Source organism: Salvia splendens, chromosome 18 (genome assembly GCF_004379255.2).
Source record: "Salvia splendens isolate huo1 chromosome 18, SspV2, whole genome shotgun sequence".
Taxonomy (NCBI): domain Eukaryota; kingdom Viridiplantae; phylum Streptophyta; class Magnoliopsida; order Lamiales; family Lamiaceae; genus Salvia; species Salvia splendens.
Window position 1 is genome coordinate 11,437,080 of NC_056049.1, and position 20,488 is coordinate 11,457,567.

The 20,488-nt window shown below is 40.0% G+C and overlaps 2 protein-coding genes across 2 annotated transcripts; one reads left to right on the forward strand and one right to left on the reverse strand.

Moving 5' to 3' along the window:
- The first annotated feature begins 7,402 nt into the window (after positions 1-7,402).
- On the forward strand, positions 7,403-9,650 carry LOC121777989 (xyloglucan galactosyltransferase XLT2-like). The gene has a single exon (XM_042175345.1). It carries the CDS (start codon positions 7,922-7,924, stop codon positions 9,386-9,388), a length of 1,467 nt encoding a protein of 488 aa, XP_042031279.1. The 5' UTR covers positions 7,403-7,921; the 3' UTR covers positions 9,389-9,650.
- An 8,869-nt stretch (positions 9,651-18,519) lies between these two features.
- LOC121776735 lies at positions 18,520-19,979 on the reverse strand. The gene is made up of 2 exons (XM_042173907.1): positions 19,119-19,979; positions 18,520-19,059 (listed from the first exon to the last, which is right to left on the reverse strand). Exons 1-2 carry the CDS (start codon positions 19,977-19,979, stop codon positions 18,520-18,522), a joined length of 1,401 nt encoding a protein of 466 aa, XP_042029841.1.
- Between the last annotated feature and the right edge of the window lie 509 nt (positions 19,980-20,488).

Consider the following 20,488-nt stretch of genomic DNA (forward strand, 5'->3'; position numbering starts at 1 on the left):
TGCTACGATGATCAAAGAAGTTGCTTGTTTATGTCGTGGGGTCATTTTATTACATGTTACACATGCGCAAGAGGTATACACATCTATACACTTATTTTTCTTTTTTCTTAGTTAAATTTTAAATCTCATATCACACTAGACACATGCTTGAGATGTTTGACTGTAGGAAGATACTAATAGTATCCCAGATATGGAAAGCATATCAAGAATTCCATACTAAAATAGTGATGAATCTCATTAAATATATTGCTATTCCCATCGTCCCACTCAAGAGGGTTATTTTCTATATTTAGAAATAAATATCTCTCTTCTTTTTTCTTATAAAATATTCTACTACATTTTTCTCTCTACTTATTCCACCTAATAATTCTTTATAAAATCCCATGCCACTCAAGAATGTGGATATCTTGAGTGGGACGGAGAGAGTACTAGTTAGATTTCGAGGGGGATACCAAAATAACACACTTACCATACCGAAAAACTGAAAATATCGATTTTTCGATATATCGCAATTTTCGATGCGGTAACGGTATCAATTTTCCTATACCACGGTATACCGAATATTCGGTATATAACGTAGATTTGGTATACCGAATCCTTTGTGTATACTGAAAAATTAATATATGTTGAAATATTATATAAATATCATATTATATTCATTTATCAAATAGAATTAAATAGAAAAAATCCCATAAAATAATAATTTTAAATAATTTGTGTATAAAATATATTTTTTTGTATAACTGTATTATGGTATACCATTGATAGGGCTCGTTCCAAGCATGGTTTTATAGGGTTTATTATACTAATCAGATTGGTAATGTGCGAAAAAGTGGTGAATTTAAGTGTGCATGAGCTAAAAAAGTGTTGAAGTGACAGAGTGTAGGAACAACTTGATCAACTCAGAAAAGGAGCGAAAAATGGCCAGAGCTGAAGACAAATTGATCAGTTGGAGACAAGCGGAGCAGTGGAGCCTGGCTAGCTAGCAAGTTGATCAATAGGATCTCACCACATAAAGACATAAGATGACTGAGTTGATCAAGAAGAGCTCACCACATGAAGACATGAGATGACTGAGTTGATCAAGAGGATCTCACCACATAAAGACATGAGATGACTGAGTTGATCAAGAGGAGCTCACCACATGAAGACATGAGATGACTGAGTTGATCAAGAGGATCTCACAACATAAAGACATGAGATGACTGAGTTGATCAAGAGGAGCTCACCACATGAAGACACATCTGTTGGATCAAGTAGATGGTGCAAACTGATCGAGCAGATTCAGATCTGTTATCGACTCTGATGCTTTTGATGCAGTAAATTTGATGCTATGGTTGTTGCTGATCTTAAATGTGTTTATTTACCATGCATGATTTCACTATGTAACCTTTGGTTTCTAATTTGCGAGCAGTGCTTAGTTAAGTGATTTTGCTTTTGTTTTATTTGCTAAATCTGAGCTTTTGGTTTACAAATTTCGTTTGGTTGCGAAGAAATCTGGGATGGAATGTTTTAGGATATTTAGATCTGTTCGTTGCAGTATGACGAAGTAGACCTGAGTATATTTCTGTTGATTGATGGTGTGATTATGCTTGATTTGAATTCCTGAAGTTGTAGATCTGATGGTTGAATTTTGATTTCTGCATGATTATGGGTCGATCAGTTTATCTACGGGTTTGTAGTCATCTCTTTCTGCTTTAATCTAGAGTCGTGAGTTCAATTTTGCAAGTTTGTTTCTTCATGCGAAGTTTGTTATGATGGAAGTTTCTGCAGATCTGATTTACTCTGTTTTTGAATTGATGATATGAGGAAGATGAGTTTGTTAGTAAAGTTTTGCTTTATTGTACGTTTTGCAGAGCTCTGACACCAGCTCACTTTTATTCTGTGGCTATTTCAGAAATCATTGTACAAGTTCCTCAGTCAAGTTAGCTTAGTTGATCAGTTTAGTTCAGTTAGTCTCTCAGTTTGTTTAGATTCTTAGTAATCTCAACTTAACCCACTTTTATAGTGTGATAGCAGTCATCCCCAACTTGTCCTCAACAAATGTAGAACGCATCTTCTCTGTGGGATTCGACCTTTACTTCTATTTACTACGTAATAATATTGTGGCTTAAGTTTTTTTGAAAGCCCTTGAGTTCACCCATTCGCATATTCACATAACAAGAGTAGGTTGAATTAAGTTGATCAGTTAGGTTCTCCACTGGGTCCGTTCATGGGACACGTGCAAGTAACAGAAGACATAGTTCAACCGGATCCATTGGGTACTCTACTTTGATCAATCTGCAACAATCAACCCACACTTTAGTTGGCGCGACGGATTAAAGACAAGAACAAGAAAAAGGAACACTCGAAGGATTCAAGCCTTTCACCGGCCTACGAACACGCCCATCCATTGATTCAAATTGGCGAACAATAGTGATGAACTATATTTACTGCAAAATTAACCAAATAAACGTTAATGATGAACCGATTTGGAATCTTGTATGTTGAAGTTAAGGTTTAAATTGAAATATGCGACATGGGCACAAAATCGGCGCGTGGAGAAAATTGCAAGGAAAGAGGGGAGAGATGAATGGGTGCTTTAGCAAGAAGTCGATTGTGGTAAAATTAAATCGCCCATGATATTTTACAGCCTGATTTTATGGGATTTTCAAAAATAAAATGCGTTGACTTATACAGAATTACTCCCTTCATCCAATGTCCATCTTTTCTTTTTTTTTTGTTGTCCAATTAAGATGACTACTTTTCAATTTTAGAAATAACCCCCTCTCTCATCTCTTCTCATTAAAATATTCAATTACCTTTTTTCTCTCTACTTTATTCCACCTAACTACATTTTCTAAAATCTCGTGCCACTCAAGAATGTGATCATCTTGAATGGGACGGAGGGAGTACTAAATAGCCCCAGGGATGAAGTAATTTACCTAGGGCTGGGAATCGGTTCGGTTCGGTTCTAACCGAACCGAAAAGTCGGTTAACCGACTCTCCAATTTTTCAAAAACAAAGAACCGGAACTGAGAAGGAATCGGTTCGGTTCGGTTAGGAACCGATTTTACACGGTTCGGTTCGGTTCTAACCGATAGGAACCGAATTGGAAAAAAAAATAAAAAGGTTGTTGCCAGGATTCGATCCCTAGTCAATGCATGAGAAAAACAGCCAACCTACCACTTGCGCTACAATGCTCTTTGTTTTTCTTATGTTTGTAGAAATACTTATGTTTATATTTCGTATTATAAATTAAAAAAAAATAAAAACAACCTATTATAATATGCTTAATCCAACAATTAAAAAAATTTACAACCTGCTCAATCCAAAAGTAAACATGGCCAGCCAACCTAATAGTATTATAGTACCAAAAGTTCAAATATTCAAAAAAAGTAAACACCGTTCAAAGTTTCCAAAACAACATGGTCAATCCAACAAAGTTTACAACCTACTCAATCCAACAAACATTCAAAGTTCAAATATTCAAAAGAAAACCTCCAAGTTCAATTTTTCAAAATTCCAAAACAAATGCACGATTAATTTAACTTTGATCTGGATCACTTGAACTAGACCTCAACCAATCCTTCTTCTTCTTCAAACATGAAGCATGATGCCTCCACATCGCGGATGTGCCATTTAACTTCGGATCAGCCGCTATCAACGAATCACACCGTTTGCATTTTCCTTTTTGAACCGAATCAACAATCACTTTATCAAATTCAGCCCACACATCCGACCTCTCTACATTTTTACGCTTTTTTGATGAATTCCCATTTTTTGACGCCATTCCCTTTCCTTCTCCCTTTTCCCCTAGCCCTAGTTCTTCAATTTCAATATCTTCAAGAATATCGAGGTCTGGCCGGTTGCTACCTACGTCTTGGGTGAGAGATTCTGAAGTTTCCATCTTCAACAGACAACAAATAAAGAATCAATGGAAGCTGATTGAGATAGACTACACAATTGAGCACAATAAATAATTTAAAACCAACATTCAAACTTGAATATACCTATTTCTTATTCAAATCAGAACCACTCATATTAATTATATCAAATTTATTAATACATTTCTTACTTTAATTTAACACATGTATCTACATATATGTGTAGATACATTTCTTACTTTAATTTAACACATGTATCCAAGAATGATCATTGACAATGAAGATCAACATCAAAATTAAATAAAAAGCATAAATTTAACACATGTATCTACATATATGCATGTAACCAAGAACATTCTACTCATATTTAAAACTAAAAGCATTGTTTCATCTCTACTGACATTAGAGTCAATCAACAGCATAACTATTTATATACTCCTATATACTAGTATTTCTCCAATCCTCGCAAGGATGCATTCATCGCAATTCATTCAAGCATTTAATCAAACAGTTTTCTGGCACTAGCATTCATATTTTTTCCAATCTATAATTCTGACAGAGCATAAGTTGTGGTTGTGCGACTTACCTGATGTGGCTTTGCTGGAGGCTACGGCAGTCGGAGACGCGGCGGCGAGACTGGCGGTGCGGCGGAAAGAGACACACAACTGCGAGTGGGTGTCGCCGGCGGAAAGAGTCGCGGGCGGGTGGGTGTCGCCGGCGTGTGGGAGGGGCGGAGTGAGTCGTGTGACTGTGGTTCAGACGCTGGGAGTGGGAGAAAGGGTTTGTATTTGTTTTATCAAGTTTGGGCTCATGTAACTTGGGCTCAAAATTAAAATGAGTCTTTGGGCCATTTTTAAATAATTAAATTAAATCAGCTAAGCCCAATCGATTCTTTATGGTTATAACCGATCGGTTCTCGGTTATAACCGAGAACCGATCGTGACCTTCACACGGGAACCGACACCGAACCGATAACCGATTTTTTCGGTTATCGGTTAACCGAGAACCGATATTTTCGGTTCGGTTATCGGTTAACCGACTAACCGATGACTGAATTCCTAGCCCTAAATTTACCTTCAGGATGAATGACGGAAATGAAATGTACCATATCTGATCTCATCCATAAAAAATTAGATCAAATACCTAATTTTTGGTCTCTAGTTCTACACTTAGTAGATGTTGTGTAATAATGAGATCAATATACCCCCTATAGCCTTCCTTTCTATCGACAAAATTGATATAAATAGCAGAAGATGTAACATTATATATTTAGTTAGCCCACAAAGTAACCAATATGATACACTTGCTTAGCCCAAAATCAAACTAATAAGTTTAAAGCAAGATTCATAAAAGAAAAAAGAAATGGAATAATTGTGTTGATTATGAGAATAATTTTGTATATTACACCATACGTCTCTGACAAGTATGAATTTTTTCCTTTTTAATCCGTCCCTAAAAAATACTATGACTTTCTAATTTTAGAAACTCTTTTTTTCTTTAATAAGGTGGGACACATTCTCTGCTAAAAATATTTTAAAACATTTTTCTTTATCTCTCTTACTTTTCCAATTATGCATTAAAACCTGTGACAAACCAAATGTTCATATTTTTCAGGGACGGAAGGAGTAATATTTGCATGAATAATTTTATGCATTGATTTTGTGCATAAATGAGAATAATTATGTTAATTATTTCTTAACTAGTGAAAATCATAATTAATTCTTTACTTAATGAATATTCCAACTATAATTATAATTTGAATTATTTAATGAGATTAATAATTGGGAATAAATTTTATTTATTATTATTACAGTAGTATGTATTATTAATAAATAATACCCATTTCCTGCCATAATAGATGGTACACTTGGGTAACGACACGAGATTTTAGGATATATTGTTTTATGTGTTATATGGAGAGATAAAATCGTATATTAATTGTGAAACAATTAAATGTAATATTTTCTCCGTCTAAGAAAAATAGTCTCATTTTGCTATTTTGAGGGTCCATAAAAAAATAGTTGTACTCATTTAATTTTCTGCATCGTTTAGGGAAAATGATATTAATAAATAGTTAAAGTAGAAAGATAGAAAGTAATATAGAGAATAATGTAGAAAATAGTCTTACCTATATTATTCGCTATGGTACTTTATTTTTCTCCACTTTAACTATTTTTAATTATTTTTTCAAAATGAGCGAAGAAAATGAAATGATTCTAATACTTTTGAACGAAGAGACTATCATTTCAATAACAGAAACTTTCTCCTATATATTATCTACCTTTTCTCATTCTTACTCTTACTTTTTCTTCTAGTACTTTCTCTCTCTCTTCTACTTTATCCATTTTTCCCCGTGCTTTCTTACTTACCAATTTTTCATTAAAACTCATGTTATCTACAATAAAACTATTTTTCGTAAACCGATGGAGTAATATACTAGTATTGTTAAGTAATTTTTCATTTAATCAATAAATAATTGATTTTAATCACAATAGCCATACACTTGCAAATAAATAAAATAGGGATATTTGGGATGATACGAGAATTAATGCATAATTGATAAAGTAAGAGAAATTAGGAGAAAATAATTAAAATAATGTTAGTGGATAGTAAGACTCACATTATTATTGGTATTTAATGGTAGATCCTAATGGTATAAGTTATAAATAAATTGATGTATATAAGTAATAAGTTGGAGAAATTTTTCCATAAATAGAAATGTGCTATATTTATGGGACAAGAGAAAAAGGAAAGTTTTCTTATTTTTATGGGATGAGGGGAGTACTAATTAGAGATATCCAAGGTTTACGGTTCGGGCGGTTAATCGCAAAACTGTAATAGGCGGTTATGGTTCGAATCGGAACCCTTAGATTTAAATGGAACCGAAACCGATACCTTTAGAACTGTGGGTCGGTTTAGGTTCCATAATTTCGGAACCAAAACCTAACCCGAAACTGCGAAAAACCGACAGAAAACCCGTGAAATCGAATCGGAACCGCAAAACACTAGAGGAAAACCGCAGGTTCGAAACCGAAATCGGAACCGATGGTTTTTCGAACCGTAACCATAACCGCGAAATACGCTCAAAGTTCAGTTCTGGTTCAAAATTTTTCCGGAACTGGAAGTGGAGATTCCGAACTTTTAACTGGCGTTCTGGAACCTTGAGCATCTGTAGATTACTACTCCTACCTATACTAAAATTAAAATAAAAACCTCCAATGCAACACTTACCATATCGTAATACTACTATAAAAAGCAACAAATTCCTAGTACTACTATATTTGTTGAAATAATTCCATTTTGGTCGCAATTATAAAACGCAATGCAGGCAATCAATCACGGGTCAAAGTCAATAATCACAACTAATTTGATTATATAAATGTAGTAGTATTAAAATGTCTATCAAATATCATTGATAATAGGAAGTATAAAGGGTTAAAAATATTATTGACACAAAATCAATTACAAAGACTGAATAATATCATTAATTAAAAATGACTACTATAATAAGATTGAGAGCATTCGCAACCGTGGATTTCCTGGAGGACGTCCGATCGGAGTGCTGGGTGTTCGCGCGGGACGTCCACCATTAAACGTGAGAAGGGTGGATGTGGACGTCCGCTGCAGACACCGCATATCCGCAGTCATCTGGCGACGTCCGCGCGGGACGTCCGCCATTGCGGTGACACGACGGACGTCCCGCGTGGACGTCCCGATTTGTTAATTTTTTTTATTTTCGTGTTGAAATTTTAATTACGTAAGTTGTTTAATTTAGTGAATTTGTGAATTTTTATTATTGTAGATGTCCGTCGGAATATCCGCCATTGTGCAGTGGAATGTCTTATGATGTGACAGAAGATGTTTTTGGGAAGTCCGTTGGGATGTCAGTCGGGATATGCGCACCATTACCGCGGCTGAGTAAAAACAATAGGCCATGTTGAGTCGGTGCTAGGTCTCATCACTCCCCCCTTTCTCTCTTTCACTCTCTCTACAAACTCTTTCTCTCTTTCACTCTTTCACTCTCTCTACAAACTCATCTTCTTCATCCCCAATCAATGCTTTCCAATTCCATAATGACCGCTCTGAATTCAATCAAGCTCCACATCTTCTCCAGCCCCGGTCGTATCTGCGTCTTCCTCCTCTTCCTATGGGCTCAATTTACCATCATCTCCCTCGCCCGCACCCCCACCCCCTGCTTCCCCGACCGCTCCTCTCCCCTCTCCGTCCGCTACGTCAAAATCCCCTCCCCCAACACCACCTCCTCCACCGCCCCCGCAGCGCCGGAACCTCCCCCGCCGCGCTACACCGCCGATTGCCCCTCCGGCCGCGTCTACGCCTACGACCTCCCCCCCTCCTTCAACCGCGACCTCGTTCCCTCCGCCTGCCCCGATCTCGACCCCTGGGATTGGCAATGCGGCATCTCCCCCAACCACGGCTACGGCCGCGCCGCCTCCGAGCTCCGCCGCACCCTCCCCGGGGACCTCCACAAATCGTGGTACCACACCAATGAATTCACCCTGGAGCTCCTCTTCCACCACCGCATCCTCAAGCACAAATGCCGAACCCTAGATCCGGATCTCGCCACCGCCTTCTACATCCCCTTCTACGCAGGCCTCGCCGTCGGGAAGCACCTATGGGGCAACGACACGTCAGCGAGGGATCGTCACTGCGAATTGATGCTGACGTGGATCAAATCGCAGAATTACTGGAAAATCATGAACGGCTCAGATCACTTCATCTCGATCGGCCGGATCACTTGGGACTTCCGCCGATTGACCGATCCGGGGAAATCGTGGGGATCGAGCTTCCTCAACATGCCGTCGATGCAGAGAGTCATCCGATTCATCATCGAGAAACACCCCGGCGACGAAATGGACGTCAGCGTGCCCTACCCCACCGGATTCCACCCCAAAACCAGCGATGAATTAGCCGAATGGCAGAGATTCGTGCGCGATCACAAGCGCGCGGCGCTCTTCACCTTCATCGGCACCGATCGGAATTGGGGGGGAGACGACCTCCGGCGCCTCCTGATGGACGAGTGCCGCCGCGAATCGAGCTCCTGCCGCGCCGTGGACTGCGGGGAGAGCGATTGCGCGAGGAATTCTTCCATAACGCTGCTGCCGCTGCTGGAAGCGGAGTTCTGCCTGCAGCCGAAGAGCGACAGCTTCACGAGCAGGGCGGTGTTCGAGTGCCTGGTGGCGGGGGCGGTGCCGGTTTTCTTCAGGAAGGGGGCTTATGAGGAGCAGTATGAGTGGTTCCTGCCGGGGGAGCAGGAGAGTTACTCGGTTTTGATAGAGCAGGAGGAGGTGAGGAGTGGGAAGGTGGTGGTGAAGGAGGTGCTGGAGAGGTATGGCAAGGAGGAGATACAGAGGAAGAGGGAGAGAGTGATTGAGATGATTCCGAGGATTATCTATTCTAAGCCGAATGCAGGGGTGAAGAGATTTAGGGATGCTTTTGATATTGCTGTTGATGGGGCTATGGAGAGGATTAAGGATGAGAAAGAGTGGGTTGATTTCTTATGATGAGTTTTGATTTTTTTAGCTATATACAGAAATGTGTACAATGATGTAATGCTAGTTTTGGGAGTGAGATCTGTTTATTGCATTCAACAAAGAAATTCAAGTCCTTGTAGATAGAAATAGAAATGGCAAATACTGCTGGCCGTAGTTGTGGTGCAACCGTGAAGGCATGAACCCGCGCCTTTTTTCCTTTCCCTTTTATTTTTCTTTATTCCTCTCTCTTTTTGACGTGAAGATTACGAAAAGGTCACCTTGTTTTGGGGCATATTTTGGGTTAAATGTGTTTTAATTTTAATCATATAAATTTCAAACAATACTACGATTTTTAAATAGGACTGCAGTGGTGCGGATGTCTAGGCGGAATTCCCAAAAACACCTCGTCACGTCATAAGGACTTTTCACTGCTCTGCCACGTCATACGGAATTCCCGACGGAATTCCCACAACAAACAAAATTCACAAATTAACAAATTAAACACTTTCCGGAATTAAACAATGTACAGAATTAAAAAGTTCGACACGAATACGGAGAAAATTCAACCACTTTATTTTAAAAAAACATACTTGATTAAAAAAAGTACATTTTTTTTAAATAAAAACCGGCTCCTCACTCCTCGGATTCCTCGCCGTCGGTTCCCTCGCCGTCCCCGCCCCTCTCGCCCTCCCCATCGCCCCCCTCGCCGTCGCTATCCGACATCGCGTCGAACCCCAAGTCCCGACGCATACTGTTGAGGAGGGGCCTAAGCTTCCGCTTGTAGTGGGGGTCGGTCGCTTGGCGCCATTCCTGCATCCCACGTAACAATGTGTCATGTGTGGCGATGCAGGCATATGAAGGGTTCTCGGGATCATGATCGTTTTGGGTTGGTGCTGCCGATTGGGCCTCGACGGATCCGCTGGGACTTTCCCTCGACAAACGCGCCACGGACCTTTACCCAATCGGGCGATGGCGGCGGGCCAAAGATGTAGGAGTGGGGAACTCTGCATCGGCCGGGGGGGGAGATCAGCGGAACCAGCACTGCTGTTGTACTCTCCGGATGCGTTGATTCTCATCTGCTTCGGCCAGCCGCATTCCACACCCGCAGTGAACTTGGGCGAATCCTGCACCGCGAGATACACCTCCCAATATTTGAATTCCCCGAAGCCCTTTTCGGAGTCGGGGAACTGCTGGTGAGACAGCAGCTTCACATCCTCGGCTAACATGCCGCTAGTTGCCGAGCGGAGATTGTTTGTGTAAATGCCGGCAAATCAGCTGAGCGGCTTCTTCAACCGATGCCACTGTTTCTGGCATTGCTCCGAGTTGTGGAGCTTCCCGTTGGCGATTTGAACTGGAGGTAGCTCTGGCTAATGCGCTACCACATCCGGTCGATGTGCTTGTTCACCCGGACGTATGGATCCTCAACCACACTGATCCACACCTTCGCCAGCGCGACGCACTCGTCCGAGCTCCAAATGGTCCTCTTGGTCCCGCTGGATCCCTCCCCCACGCCAGCAGCGTACACCAGGACGCCCCGTCCCCTGCCCCTCCCTCGCTCTGTCCTGCCCCTCCTCTTTGTCGCCGGCGGATTCTCCTGGATCGGAGAAAGCCCCAACTCCTCCAACGAGAACGTGTCGATGCCAGTGAATTGAGTCTCGAGAGGAGAACTCACCGGGTTGTCCGTCGACAGTAAGTCCATAAAGGGCCAATAGACGTTGTCCACCGGCGATTGGGGGACCCCCGGCCCCCGAAGCTCCAGACGATCCTTGCATCATCCCGGGCATCATCATCCCCGGCATCTGGGGCATCATCCCCAGCTCGGCATCTGGGGCATCATCTTATACCATTGTGGGTACATGTTGTAGTACCCCGGCATCATGCCCGATGGCATTTGAGATTGGGGCAACATCCCCGGAATTTGGGACATCGACTGGGAAAATTGCATACTCTTGCCGATGGGAAAATGCGCCGCTGGTGAATCGCTTGAGGCGGGAGAAGAATCGCTATCGTGGTGCTCCATTGATGATTCGAAAGAAACGTATTTAGAGAGAGATACTCGTTAAAACAAGTAGTGTGAATGAAATAAAGTTCAACGGGATGTATTTATAGGAAAAAAAAACATTTAATGCAACACACGGGAATTCCGTGACAGTCCACGCAATGGCGGACGTCAGGACGGAATTCTGAAAAAAACATTTAATGCAACACACGGGAATTCCGTGACATTCCACGCAATGGCGGACGTCAGGACGAAATTCCGCGTGGAATTCTGCTAAACTCTGCGAACCTGCGACGTCATCTTCGGAATTCCGTATCCGCACCCGGTATGCACAATGGCGGACGTCCGCCACGGAATTCCGGCACGTCCGTAGGAATTCCGCGTTGACGTCCGCCATTGCGGATGCTCTTATTCCTTTCTCTTTTTGACGTGAAGAATACGAAAAGGTCACCTTGTTTTGGGGCATATTTTGTGGCATATTTAGGGTTAAATGTGTTTTAATTTTAATCATATAAATTTCAAACTGTACTACGATTTTACAATTTTTAAATAGGGTTATTGGTCCCTAAAACTATTAACTTTGGTCAAATTTTGGTATTTCCTATAAACTTTAAAATTGGTCTAAAAAATTGGTCACCCGGTAGTTATTGGTTTTGGAAACAGAATCATCATCGACGGCCACCAAAACCTCGGAATTGGAGTCCAGATCCACATCAATCTTTGCGGCGAGCCAGGTGTGGTGGAGCCACTGTGCGGGCATTGCGTCCCACGCCACGTTCCACCACCCTTCGCCATGGTTGTCGTGGCGCCCCGACACCACCGTCCGGCAGTACGATGGGAGAATGGTGTGCCATATTGAGGCGGCGCTGCTGCTGCTTCTAGCAACGCACCACTCCCACCGGTAGGCCGTGTGTCGGAGGGACGCGGCGCCGTCGTGGGTAGGGTGGAGGGTAAGACCAACCAAAATTTGGGACGCCTGTAGAGAACTCCAAACATTACCAGGATATGCTGACACACTTCCGTTTTAGTTTGTCCCACAAAAGATATCACATTTCCGTTTTTGGAAAAAGTTCTCTCTCAAATTAATATAATTATACTATTCTCTCTCCACTTAACATACAAAACAACATTTCCTAAAATCACGTGTCATTTTCTAAGTGTGCCATCTATTATGGGACGGAGGAAGTACGTATATAAATTGGAAAAGAAATAAAAATTAGTACTACCCTCCGTTCCTATATAGCAGATTCGTATTCCTTTTTGGATTGTCCAATTATAGCTGAATCATTTCCTTTTTAGCAAAATAAAAGACATTTCTTCTCTTTTAGTTTTATCTATCTTACTTTATTTTCTATTCATCTCTCTACCTTTTTAAATCTCGTGGCGAAAAAAAAAACGTCTTTACTACAGAGACAGAGAAAGCATCAATTTAAAAATAAGAGTAAACTACATAAATAGTACATGATCTTTCACTTTCGCATAAAAATGGTACCTGATCTATGTTTTATAGTATCATTTTTGGCATCTCGTGACAAAAATAACTCTATGTACCAAACATGTGGTTTTTGAGCAATAGAGGGTATCGTTGGAAATTTCAATTAAATAAGAGTACTAAATATGTGAATTTTTCCTCCTTTCCTCCTTTCTTCTTTCCTTTTTTTCTTCTTAGTTTCTATTTCCTTTCTTTATTTTTCTTCATTTTCTTCTTTTTTATATTTTATACATACACCTAATTAATATTCATGGAGTAATATAAATTAAGGACAAAAAAACTAGATCAATTTTTTAAACTATTCAAATCAATTGAATATTTTTAATTTATATATTTTATATCGTTTTAGGACTAAAACGCCTAATTAAAAATATTTAATCATTTTTATGTTATAAATATGTATCATAATTTTTAAATTTATTAAAACTATATTGATTAGTTATTAATAATAACAAAAAAATAATTTTATTATATTATATTTTAATATTATATTAATAATATTTTAAATAAGTATATTATACTTATATATTAATTACGAGTTATTAGTATAATAATTAAATATAATTAAAACTATAACTATAATTAAGTATGAGTCATAATTTAAATTATATTAAAAAATAAATTAAATATTAATTTATTACATCATAATAATAATAGTATAGAAGAGAAAGATAGAGAATATATATACTTCATCCGTCCATGAAAAATAGAGCACATTTGCTATTTTTTGTTGTCCACGAAAAATAAAGCATATTTAAAAAAGAATTTTCAACAACTTCCCTCTTACTTTTTTCCCTTCTATTTTACTAATAACATAAACCTCACATTCCACTAACACTACTTTTCTCTTACTTTTTTTCCCTTCTCTATTACTAATAATATGAACCACACATTCCACTAAGACTAGTTCTTTTTTACTTTTTTCTCATTCTCTCTTACTTTACCAATTCCATATTAAAATCCGTGTAATTCACAATGTGTCCTATTTTTCGTGGACGGAGGGAGTATAATTTTAGGTCCTCTTTTTGTGTATGCACAAAAATGCCCTCTATGGCAAAATTGTGAAATATGATTTTTAGGGGGTATTTTGGGGTGAAAATTACCATTAGGCACTGAAAATGTAATTTTTAGATACTAAAAATGATATTAAATAAAGATCCTGTACCATTTTTACGTGAAATGTAATATTGATATAATTCGCTCAAAAATAATGATAACATCATGACAGGAAGACTTATTGCTAAATTTTTGTGGATACATTTTTAGTGTTTGTAATGAGGTTTCAAATGATAACGTGACGCGTGAATAGTAAAGAGCAAGGGTATACATTTTTGTGGATACATTTATAGCTTAAATTTTGTGGTAATATTATGGACTGCCTTAATCAAATGTAGTGTTCAGTGGAGATGGATCTCCTTTTGCTCATAAGCATAGCATAACATAACATAACATACTATCCACTAAACACATCAAAACGCAGCAGTTATATTCATTTCTTAAAAATATGATAGAATCAACTATGAAGATATTAATTATAATTATCATTCTTGAAATTAAATACTTAGCTCAAAAACTTAATTTTCAGTTTATTAATTGAGCATAGGCAACTTATACTAAAAAAAACTTTCTTATTTTTTTGGGATATTGGTCTCTAAAACTATGAACTTTGGTCAAATTTTGGTATTTTCCATAAACTTTGAAATTGGTCTCAAAAATCATAAACTTTACATTTTGTTTGTTATTTCCCATGGCAAGCCAAATAAGATATTTTCGGAAAAAAAATCTTATTATACGTGGGCAACCGCAAAATGTTTATGATATTTTAGATTACTTTTTAAATTCGTGACAAATAGGATAAAATGCTACGTAGAAAATCAAGTTAATTTCGTTGTGTCAAGTAGAATAAAATATGCACGGAAGTTGGTTGGTTATGGTGATTGACATGCCATGGGAAATAACAAACTAAATGTAAAGTTTGTGATTTTTTAGACTAATTTCAAAATTCATGGAAAATACCAAAATTTGAGTAAAGTTCATGGTTTTAGAGAATAATATCCCTACTTTTTTTTCAAAACGTTGGATGTTCCAATCGAGTTTATTAATTGAGCATAGGCAACTTATCCACCATGTATGGATCATAGGCAACTTATCCATTTTCAAGTATAATGATCATAATAACTATTATAATAATGGGATTCTATAATATATATTATTTTAAAATATAAATTAATACTACATCCATCTCTTAAAATAGAAAATATTTTCATTTTGGACCTTCCCTTTAAAATAAAAACTTTTGAATTTTTCTATTTTAGGTCGTGAACCCCACAATCCACTAATACTATTTCCACTACATTTTCTCTTCCTTTTTTTACTTTACCCATTTTTCTATTCATATTTATCACTTTACCAATTTTTGTATTAAAACTTATATTGTTTCAAAAGTTTCAATTTTTTGAGACTGGAGGTAGCATAACACAAATAATGACAGTATATAAAAATAGAAATAAATAAATGAGCATAACTGTTGCGTTTTGTACGATAATTACTGGGTACAATGGACAACATATTGTGTTGTGCTTAGAGCACCTGCATCGGTGCTCGATGCATCGGCAGGCGTCGTGCCAACAGCGCGGCTAACACCGTGCTCGTTGTTGTGCTCTTGTTGATGGCACGACTCAGCTCGATGCATCGAGCACCGTTGTGCCGAAGAGCAGGGCGACGTGACGACTTCTGATTGGCCAACGACAATGCCATTGGCTCTTTTCATTTAAAAAAAAAATTCAAAAATATTAAAAATCGGTTTTAAATAAAAGAAATATTTTCTCAGTTCCCAATAAAATATATTCATTTTTCTCCACTTTTAGTATATTTTTCATTATTTTTACCCAAAAATTCACATTTTCATCTATAAATAACCTCATTTCCACACACAAAAATTTACACCACACTACACAAAACAATTCTCTCATCAATTTTCATATAAATTCTCAATCTTCCACTCTTGCAAAATATGTCCGGCATCGGTGATCACCCCTCCGACTCCCGCGGATGGAACCACGAATGGTTCACAAGTTCCGGGTTGCTACCGACCTTACCCGGTAGATGAGGCATATGCCACCGAGGGGCCATACGGGTGGGCTCCCGAAACAGGCACGGGAGGGAGCGCCTCGACGCCACCGTTGTCCCAAATTCTAGAGGGCGGTTTCGACCGTCCCGACGCTCCTCCTCCTCGTAGTGTCCGTGTTCGTACTCGTGGCAGTACCGGTGACCCCAACGTCCTCACCCCGTACACTCCGAGGGAGATAGAGAAGTTATTCAAAGTCTATTTGAGAATCTCCGAAAATGCGGAGGTAGGCACGAACCAAACCGGGGACAGGTTTTGGTCCTGCGTCGCTCTCTGGTACAATGCCAGCTGACCGAAGGGAACCATCGAGCACAATGAGAGTGTGGTGTGCAATGCCATCGGAATAGCCAACGAAGAAATCCAAAAGTTCCAGGGGTATTACCTCCAGGAACAACTGTCGGCAGGGAGCGGCACGAGCGAGGTCGACATCATCACGACCGCCATGTCGACCTACCACTCAATGCACTACAAACCATTCAAGCATCTCAACGCTTGGCACGAGGTGCGTCATCATCCGAAGTATAAGGGAGGCGTCAGATCCTCCTACATCTCCTCCTCCAGCAAACGATAGAGGTCGGTATCCCTATCTGACGTCGACGAGGATGAGGTGGCTAGCTAGCTTGCCGGAATTCACTTGGATAGCCCCGACGCCGGCCCGAGCAGTTCCCAACGCCGACCGCCAGGAAGGAAACAGGCAACGGCCAACTGCCGTCGCACCCGAGCTCCCGCTCCCTTTGTGCCGCCTCCATCCCCCACCAGCACGTTGTGGGCCCTTTTGGGTCAAGCCAATATGGTCGATACGTCTCGGATGACTCCCGAGCAACTTGATTCACATCATGGAATGATACGAGCTGTCCGACAAACATTGGGGATACCGCTATCGGGCTAGTCTTCTTTAAATTTCCACGAATGTATTTTTTAGGATTTATTATGTAATTTTTAATTTGTATGATTTTAATTATATAATTTTTAATTTTTAGGATTTTAAGGATGTAATTTTTATTTTTTAGGATTTAATTATACTCCTTCCGTCCCATATAATTCGTCCCAGTTTTCCATTTTGGTCCGTCCCACATAATTTGTCCCACTTCAAACTTTCCATTTATGGCAAAAAAATTATACCAATGCTAATTACAATAAGGGACCCCAAATCACACAATTAATGCAATTAAGTGTTCAATTAGCTGTTGATTCTGTCTCCCCTATTTCGACGACCCCATTCATTTCGTCTCCCACCTTCTTCCCCTTCAATTCGCCTTTGGTGGAATTTACTCCTCCCACTGTCCCCCCTTCAATTCGGCTACCCCATTCAATTCGCCCCCCATTCAAGACACCTCCCACCGGCTCACCCATTCAATTCGCCTCCCAACCGTCTACCCCATTCAATTCGCCTCCCATTTCAATTTACTCCTTCCCACCGTCTATAAACCCTAGATCTACACTCATTCTCTCCTCAAATCCCACCTCCTCAACACAACTCGCCTCCTCATCCACTCCAAGTACTCGCTGTGAAAACCCTAGATCTACACGGATTCCTCCACAAATTCGATGGATTCTTATCCCGACTCTCCAACTGGTTTTTTTATCGATGGATCTGGATGTTCTCTTCGTCCCAGACACCCCGGATCATCTATGGGGTTCTGACTCCGCCTTCAATGCCGAAGCCCTAGTTGACACCGTTATCCCCGAAACCCCAGCTGATCTCTTCATACCCGTTGACGTGTGGCCTTCTCACTGTGGCATCGTGTACGACGACCGTGGTTTCCCCTACTACGGGCCACCACCACCAGCCACCCCCTACGCCGGGCCACCACCACCAGCCACCCCCTACAATGGGCAACCATTCCCCTGACTTCGAGAGGCAGATTCTTGCTATTTTGCTGCTTGGGATTTTAGATTTAATCTAAGTATGTTGTCCCTCAATTTGGTTGTGTTGTTAATTGTGTCGTTGGGTTGGAGGCAGTTGTGTTTGATGTGTTTGTTTGGGTTGGAGGCTGTGGTTGTGTCATTTGGGTTAGAGGCTGTGGTTGTGTCATTTGGGTTGGAGGCTGTGGTTGGGTCAGTTTGGGTTGGAGGCCGTGGTTGTGTCAATTGGGTTGGAGGTTGTGGTTGTTTTGTCGGGGGGAGGGTCTCTGGTTGTTGGATTAATTGATGGTTGTATGTTGTTCCTTGTGATGTGTTGCATGCTGATACTCTATGGCCCTGTGATGATTTGCTGTGTGTTGATATTACTAATACTTTATGCATGATAAAGCCACCCCTCTAGTTAGGTTAGGAGGCTTATTTGTGAGTTCATATAAACACTAAGATCTGAGGGATTACAAAAGCCATACACGGACATTACAAAAGCCACCCCTTTACAAGGTTAGGAGGCTGCCCTATGATGACAATTTTATGAGGGATTAGGATTTTAGAAGCCACCCCTACACATGTAGGTTTGGAGGTTGTACAAAAGATGTCAAAAAACAGTTGATAGCATAAGTCACACCTAATCTTGAGGCTTACACACCCAACTGCCAAAAAATGCTTCCTAATGACTGAAATTAGAAACCTACAACCCTACATATATGTGAGATGTCATATGCTGTGCCAGCATCATTTTCACTCTGTTGGAGGTATGCCACTGCAGCCTTGACAACATGTTCTTCAACCTCTAGACTGTGTGGAAGTATGCCCATCCTTGACAACCTATCTTTGTTGATGTGTGGAGTTTTATAGCCATTTCCCCCTTCCACTTTCAAGATCTCTGTTAAACAAGTTTGAAGAGTTAGAAACACTTTGTTGAGTGTTTGTGCACTAAGTTCTTCAAATGAGCTTTGCACATTGCTCAACAAGTCATTCACTCCCCTGGCCAGTTTGTCATCTTGTATAGACTGTATTGCTCTGAAAAAACCTAAATCCAACACATTACAATCTGGGGAATTGGCTGGTTGACAAATGATATGGAATGTGAAGCCATCTGTGTTTGCAACTGACTGAAATTCTGCATCATTATGCATGATGTGGGGTCTTGCATTGTCTTGTTGTATGAATATATCCTTGCTTATGTTATCTGGCCATTTAGCCTTGATTGTTGGTAAGATCTGCATAAGGGGTGCTTATGTGAGTTCTGGATTATGAAAAGGGAACAAAAATAGTGTACCTTTTGAATAAGGCAGTCTCTCATGACTTCCTTGTTCACTGATTGAATTGGCTTTGTCTCTAAGGTGCCCTTTGCTCTGTTCTTGGATTTGCTCTGTGCTGGCTCTTTTGTTGTGAATGGAAAGATGCCTATTTTTCCATCAAATATGACATCCCCATCTTCTCCAAAGAATGGTCTGCACACAGCACACGTAAACATCACCTTTGTGATAAACCGCTTTGACTTACATGACCTATATGGTTCGTCCTCATCTGGCAGCAAGTAGTATCTATCCGTAGTCTTTGTTATGAAAAACCATTTTTCATCTATGTGCACTACATTGTGCATTGTGTGGTATTTGAGCATACTATTGTGCACCTGAGGTTGAACATGAATGAGACCACATTTCATTCTTGCTAACTTGTTTGTGGCAGTAAGTTGGGGCTTCACAACATTTGTGTGTGGCCTCAGTTCCCCTGCTTTCACTTTTCTGCCCACTGCACTCTTACTTAACTCCAGTTTGGCAGCCAGCTTGCGGATGGTTGATCTTTCAAGGAATGAAAGAGCTCTTACTCTGTTTGAATCAAGCTGAATTCTATCTTTGCGCTTGAATCCTTTAACACGATCTTGTATGCTCACAGGTACTCCAAGCTGGATTTGGTGGCTGGCCTCTGCCCAGATTCTGTGCACAGTCTTCATGCTCACTCCAAAGTCCTTTGCTGTCTTCACAAAACCTCCATATGCTACTTTACCTTCATGGCTCAGTTGTAGCAGCCTTTGAGCTATCAGATTTTTGGTGTCCACTCCTACAATGCGCGAGTTTTTGTCGCCAGTGATATCTCCGTCACTGTCTCCGGCATTGCCTCCAGCAGCATACTCCATTGCCCAATGATGAAAATTTTCTGAGGGCAATACTTCTATAAATCTCATTTTGTTTAGTAGGTATGCCTTTGTAGCTACTGATAGTTGGCCATACCCTACTACATTCCCTCCAAAAAAAATTTGTTTAAGTTCAGTTTGATTTGAGATTTCCCTCCAAGAAGTTGTAATCATCATTAGACACTCATTGAGAATTTGTAGTATGTGGAGTTTAATAGAAGAGGCAATTTGGTTTGAAAAATCAGTGAATGTTTATAATCTGGAGCATTGTCAATTGAGGACTTTGAATTTCATTTTATGCACAATAAAACAATAATTACAATTAACAAAACTGAATTTTCCAAATTTAATTATCCTCAATTCATCACTAATGCAAGATAATCATCAAAATACAATATAAATAAACACGGTGGGACCCACTTTTCACTACATACCTTCATTTAAATCAAAGTCAAACAACATTTCTTAAAACCCGTGCACGGTCAAACTGACCCGAATTATGTGGGAGGGAG

Bases quoted from the DNA above. Each gene is read 5' to 3' on its own strand.
- LOC121777989 (XM_042175345.1), top strand. From the start codon at position 7,922: ATGCTTTCCAATTCCATAATGACCGCTCTGAATTCAATCAAGCTCCAC.
- LOC121776735 (XM_042173907.1), bottom strand. From the start codon at position 19,979: ATGGAGTATGCTGCTGGAGGCAATGCCGGAGACAGTGACGGAGATATC. The intron at 19,060-19,118 runs GTACACTATTTT...CCCCTTATGCAG, and splicing joins GAGACTGCCTTATTCAAAAG to ATCTTACCAACAATCAAGGC.